Source organism: Mustela nigripes, chromosome 1, assembly GCF_022355385.1.
Source record: "Mustela nigripes isolate SB6536 chromosome 1, MUSNIG.SB6536, whole genome shotgun sequence".
In the NCBI taxonomy this organism is placed as follows: domain Eukaryota; kingdom Metazoa; phylum Chordata; class Mammalia; order Carnivora; family Mustelidae; genus Mustela; species Mustela nigripes.
This window is the reverse complement of record NC_081557.1, coordinates 100,919,322-100,925,913: the sequence shown is the minus strand read 5'-3', so window position 1 is coordinate 100,925,913 and position 6,592 is coordinate 100,919,322. Positions and strand designations below refer to the sequence as shown.

The following is a 6,592-nucleotide window of genomic DNA, read 5'->3' as shown; positions in this document are numbered from 1 at the left end:
GCCCTCCCCGCTCCCACCTTTCCCTCCTCCGAGGAGGAGCGCACGGTGGCTTGGATCAGTCCAAAGGGCCCCCAACGCCAAATGCCCCAGCCCTGGTCCGCGGGAGCGGCAGCCGGGAGCGGTCCGGCCGCGCTGGGCGCCGTGCGGGAGAGGGGCGCGGGGCGACGGCGGAAGACCTCCCTCCGGAGCCACCTCTGGGAAGCCTGGGGGCGCGAAGTGGGGGAGTTCAGGTTCATGGCTGTCCTTTCCTGCCCTCCTCCGAGTTTATTTAAGTTCTGTGGCAAGGAGAAAGGCCAGTGGGTCTAGCCCGCCCATTCCGGAGGAGACGCTTCCCAGGGATGTGAAGGGGCAACGGGTTGGCACCCATCCTGCGGTAGCAGCTCCGGGGGCTGAGCGTTCGCCTGGGTCGAGGCCGCGTGGGCTCGGAGCGAGCCCAGGGCCGGGAGGCAGCGAATGAGCACAGCATCTGCTGGGCGAAAGCCCTGTTGCTGAGCACCGGCGCGCTGGGCGCGCGGGGCTGGGGGCTCCCGCCGGCACCGCACGAGTGCTGGACAGCTCCGCGTGCCACCTGCAGCCGCGTGGGCCGGCGTCGCGGGCTGGGGACAGTTCCTCCGCAGCCTCCACTACCTAAGACCCGGACGGGGGAGCACCAGGAAGTGATTCCATCCCTCTCTCATTCTCCCTGCTCTGTGCGCCGAACACGCGATCCGTTTGCACTTGGCTGCCCAGTGCTGCTCCGAAAGCTTAAGGAGAACGGGGAGAAAGGCTTTTCCAAGCTCGGGAAGGGACTCGCCACCGCGCGAGCTCATCTCTTGCCGCCAGTTTGCGGTGAGGCTGCTTCATTCCACAAAGCTTGCCTCCTGGCAAACCAGCAGCCGCTCTCAGCGCCCGGCCCCACTGCGCCTGCTTATTTAGCTCCAGAAAAGCCTCGGATTTGTTCTGACATTAGGGAAAGGGATGGGAAGAAGGCGCAAATAAGGGTGTCGCCAAGACGGGTCCCAGACTGTGCTTCCCCCGGCAGCAAAGCAGATGAGGACCTTCTCCACTCCTCTGGAAAGAAAAGTTCAGGGGCTCCAGCTTCAGTTGCTCAAGGATACAGAAGCCAAAGCGTTTTTTGTTTTGTTTTGTTTTGTTTTGTTTTGTTTTTTAAAGAACTAGTCCTTCCAAGGTGAAAGCAGATGAAGTTTACTGAGTGTATTTACTCTCTCTCTCTCTCTCTCTCTCTCTCTCTCTCACACACACACACACACACACACACACAAAAGACACCTTTGCTCTATACCCAACTCGTTTGCTTTTAAACTCTAATTCTTCCCAGTTGTTTATGAGGACCCAAATAAATAGAAATGCTAATCGAGGTTTCCTTTTATATTTTGGAAAACATCCACTCAGTTAATTTAGAGACACCCCTTATTCTCAGATTTTAAATAGACATTAAAGTTATAAAAAGTATGTGCTCTCACATACGTCCCTTCAAAAATATATATATTCTTTCTCAAGGTACTGAATAAATCACTAACTGCATAGGTTCTCTTAGCACTGGAAATTCAGGCCTCGTTTTCTTTTAAAATAATGTTTATTATAATTACAGTTACTATTATACATAATTATGTATAATAATAATTATTATTACTATGATTATTTTGACTGTGCAGTATATCTCCTGTTGATTTTCCCATTACTTTCTTTAACTCTATATGTATTTGTTTCCACTGAAAATTAGACAAAAGTTATACTTCTTATCATAAAGAATAGTCATCAATTTTGCAAAAAAAAGTTTCTCTGGTCCCTTTTTTCCCCTGAAATACAATCGATGGTTCTTTTGAAAATTCCATTATTCTAACTTGGGAGAAACTGTTCAATAATCTCGCTGTGCAATATCCGTCACAGCGTGAATGGTGGTTCTTAGTTCGCTTCTTTATAATGATGATGTAATTGGTCAGTTCTTCTGTCATGGCCTTTCATAGCTTCTACTAAGGATACTAAGTAACCTATGCCCTTCACACTCTTCTCCTGAACTTCTGCTTGAGCGCACACATGAGCGCACAAGTTCTTTCACGGTGACGGTAAATACCTGTACGCTGAACTTAAAATCAGAACATTTCCTAAACATTCCACCTCTTGCCTCACAGTGAAAATGACTGAGTACAACAGCAATGAGCATCGTTTGTTTGTAAAATCCACAAGAGGCCTGAGAAGTCTTCCTGTTTACACTGGAAGTTTACCGCCAGAAAGAACTCTGAACCGCTGGGACATTTTTGCTTTATGTGAACCATTTGCATCAAAGACTCTTACAGAACGTACCAGATGAAGCAGTCTCACAATTTTCTGTATAAATTACCCTGCCTTTCATCACGGTTTTCCCAGTGATTTTTAAACTATAAACAAATGGAGGTCTAAATATAGACAGTAGATCATCTGTATTACTTTCAAGAGTTTCCTTTGTATTTCTGTGCAGGACTAGGGTTCAAAAGCTCCCAGTATGAAGAATGCTATGTTCTATACTCAAAAAGAAATGCAAACTATTCTCATAATTTAAAAAAAAAAAAGCCTTATAAGGAAGAGTTTGTGTTCTGATTTTAGGAAAAGAAACTTGCACAGACTTATGCCCACAAGTCTAGTCCTGCTAGACGTATCATGCTTCAATAAATTCCTTAAAGCCCAGTCTCCTACTGGAGAAAGAAAATACAGGAATGTAGTTGGTTTGTTAATGAGGCTGGTGAGGGCACCTGAGGACTCACTGCAGATTGATCAAGCACTGGAAAGGATTCCTTAATAAGAAAACAGTCTCACGGTTAATTAATTTATGACCGAGGAGCCAAGAATACACAATGCGAATGAACATTTCAATGGTGTTGGGATAACTGGACAGTCACATGAACGGAACGAAACAAGATCATCATCTTACACCACACACAAAAATTAGCTCTAAATGAGTTAGATGTGAATAGGAGACCTGAAACCATAAAATTTTTAGAAGAAAACATAGTGAGCTCCTTGACATCTTAGCAATGAATGTTTGGTTCTAACTAAAAGTAAAGGCAAAAGGGGTGCCCTAGGTGGCTCAGTTGGTTAAGCATCTGCCTTGGGCTTAGGTCATGATACCAAGGTCCTGGGATCGAGCCCCATATCAGGTTCCCGGTTCATCAGGGATTCTACTTGTTCCTCTCCCTCTGCTGCTCCCCCTGCTTGTGCAGTCGTGTACTTTCTCTATCTCAAATTAATAAAAACCTTAAAAAAAAAATAGAAACAAAGGCAACAACACCCAAAACAAACAAGACAACTTCAAATAGGAAAGCTTTTGCATAGCAAACTATCAACAAAATGAAAAGGCAACCTACTAAATGGGAGAAAATATTTGGAAATCATATATCTGATAAGGGATTAATACCCAAAATACATAAAGTACTCCAACAACTCAATAGCAAAAACAAAAACAAAACAACCCAATTAAAAAGTGGGCAGAGGGAGAAAGGGGAACCCTCCTACACTGTTGGTGGGAATGCAAGCTGGTGCAGCCACTCTGGAAAACAGCATGGAGGTTCCTCAAAATGTTGAAAATAGAACTGCCCTATGACCCAGCAATTGCACTATTGGGTATTTACCCTAAAGATACAAATGTAGTGATCCAAAGGGGCACATGCACCCGAATGTTTATAGCAGCAATGTCCACAATAGCCAAACTATGGAAAGAACCTAGATGTCCATCAACAGATGAATGGATCAAGAAGATGTGGTATATATACACAATGGAATACTATGCAGCCATCAAAAGAAATGAAATCTTGCCATTTGCGACAACATGGATGGAACTAGAGCGTATCATGCTTAGCGAAATAAGTCAAGCAGAGAAAGACAACTATCATATGATCTCCCTGATATGAGGAAGTGGTGATGCAACATGGGGGCTTAAGTGGGTACGAGAAGAATAAATGAAAGAAGATGGGATTGGGAGGGAGACAAACCATAAGTGACTCTTAATCTCACAAAACAAACTGAGGGTTGCTGGGGGGAGGGGGTTTGGGAGAAGGGGGTGGGATTATGGACATTGGGGAGGGTATGTGCTTTGGTGAGTGCTGTGAAGTGTGTAAACCTGGTGATTCACAGACCTGTACCCCTGGGGACTAAAAATATATGTTTATAAAAAATAAAAAATTTTAAAAAAACGTGGGCAGAGGATCTAAATATTTTCCCAAGGAAGACCTACAGATGGCCAACAGACACATGAAAAGATGCTCAACATCACTCATTATTAGGGAAATGCAAATAAGGACCGTGGTGAGTTGTCACCTCGTAACTGTTAAAATGGCTATTATCAAAAAAGAGAAGAAACAGCAAGTGTTGGAGAGGATTTGGAGGAGAACCTTTGAGCACTGCTGGTGGGAATGTAAATTGGTACAGCCACTATGGAAAAGGGCTGGAGGTCCCACAAAAAAGTAAAAATGGAATTACCATATGATCCAGCTAATCTACTTCTGGGTACTTATCCAAAGAAAATAAAAACACTCATGTAGGGGTGCCTGGGTGGCTTGGTCAGTTAAGTGTGTGTCTTCAGCTCAGGTCATGACCCTGGGATTCTGCAGTCAAGTCCTGCATCGGGCTCCCTGCTCAGGAGGAAGCCTGCTTCTCCCTCTCCCACTGCCCCTGCTTGTGTTCACGCTCTCTCTCTCTCTCTCTCTGTCAAACAAGCAAAATCTTAAAAAAAAAAAAAAAAAAACCACCCACCGCTAATCTAAAAATATACACGTATCCCTATGTTCAATTGCAGTGTTATTAGAATAGCCAATATGGAACCAACCTAAGTGTCCGCCAAAGGAGGAGTGGATAAAGATGTTAGATAGTTATAGATATAGTTGAATACTACTCAGCCATAAAAAAGAATGAAATCTTGCCATTTACAACAACATGGATGGACCTTGAGGATATTATGCTAAGTGAAATAACTCCTACAGAGAAAGAGAAATACTATATGACTTCACTTATATGCAAAAATTTGAAAAATGAAGCAAAGGAAGAAATTAAACAAATCTCATTGATACAGAGAACAGACTGGCCGTTATCAGAGGGGGAGATAGGAGGGAGTAGGTAAAATGGGTGAAGGGGGTCAACGGCGTAGTGATGGATGATCATTAGATTCACGGTAATAATCACTTTGTAGCATATACAAAAACCAAATCATTAGGCTGTACTCCCGAAATGAATATAATGTTATACACCAATTTTGCACCAATAAAAAAGGAAGGAATGCTCCAAAATATTTTTTTAAGATTTTTTCTTTATTTATCTGACAGAGATCACAAGTAGGCAGAGAGGCAGGCAGAGAGAGAGGAGGAAGCAGGCTCCCTGCAGCGCAGAGAGCCCGATGTGGGGCTCGATCCCAGGACCCTGGGATCATGACCTGAGCCGAAGGCAGAGGCTTAACCCACTGAGCCACCCAGGTGCCCCTCCAAAATATTTTTTAAAAAGCAAACAGATTCTCCACCTTAATTAAGATGGTAACTATGCCCCCTTTAAACATAACACTGTTGTGTGTGCCTTACCTTCCTCTACAACACCATTATTTGTAAACTCCTGTCATTTACATTTCTCATTTAATTTGATGTTCATCCTTCCCAGAATAGTTAAAAAAAAAAAAAAAACAACCTCTATCAAATTCAAATAAAAACTACAGGCAGTCCTCACTCCCCCAATTCTTTGCATTTCAGAGCTTCAAACTCTTTCCTAATTTCTTTTCATCCATCTAAGTCTCCAGCAAGAAAACTTGCAACATCTGTGTAAGTGTTCCTTGGAGCAGAGCTCCTCCTGATATCAGAAACCTGAGGAGATCTCTCCCTATAGTCAGCCTTTACATAAATCTGGTTCCTCCCAGGAACTGTACATGTAACATTAAAGCAAGTTCTCTAATGAAATGTAGTAGCTGGTGAATGCTTAAGTAGGGCAAGTTTTTCTGGATCCCTAACCTAGAAAATTACACACACACACACACACACACACACACACACACACACCCTTCACCAGCAGTTTAACTCCACAGACACATTTCCCTGAATGAGATCTGTCTATACCTCTCACTTTCTCACATTGTCTTGCTGAAAAGAGGGCAAACACACCTCTTTGGTGAAAGTCTGTGAACAAATAAGAGTGAAGATACTATGCTTCATGTTTTTGTATAATTTTGTAAGTGAAACTAGATATTAAGGATCATAACAACTTGCGAAGAACCGTCTGCTTTGTTCATATGTGAAAGGACACATGGGAGACAATGCAGACCTCCATCCTCTGGTTCTACGCCATCATAAAACCATGCTGAAACAATGAAGTACTTGTCACTCAAAACAAGAAAACGCAAAGGGGCTTAGTGCTGAAAGGAAAATAATAAAGTTAATGCAACACTCAGTAGAATTTGTTCCAGAAAGATCCTTATGAGTTATGAATGGGATGGTTGCTTCTTGTGGATGCTACTATAGGCAAGAAAGTAAGAGAAAGGGAAAAGTATTCTGTGTCTTTTGGTGCCTCTGATAGACAACCCTCTCTTTCTTAAGTGGCTCTATATGGCTCTTCTCCATCATGCCCTGCAGAAATCAATCCTCCT

General features: G+C 43.3%; 1 protein-coding gene across 1 annotated transcript in view; it reads right to left on the bottom strand.

Moving 5' to 3' along the window:
* The window catches only part of GUCY1A2 (guanylate cyclase 1 soluble subunit alpha 2), a 308,179-nt gene extending 305,923 nt beyond the window's left edge, over positions 1–2,256 (bottom strand). The window contains exons 1-3 of the mRNA XM_059406425.1: positions 2,226–2,256; positions 308–627; positions 18–203 (exon numbers count right to left, since the gene is read on the bottom strand). Coding sequence (XP_059262408.1) covers positions 18–203; positions 308–627; positions 2,226–2,256 — 537 coding nt within the window. The remainder of the gene's footprint in view (positions 1–17; positions 204–307; positions 628–2,225) is intronic.
* Positions 2,257–6,592: the final 4,336 nt, after the last annotated feature.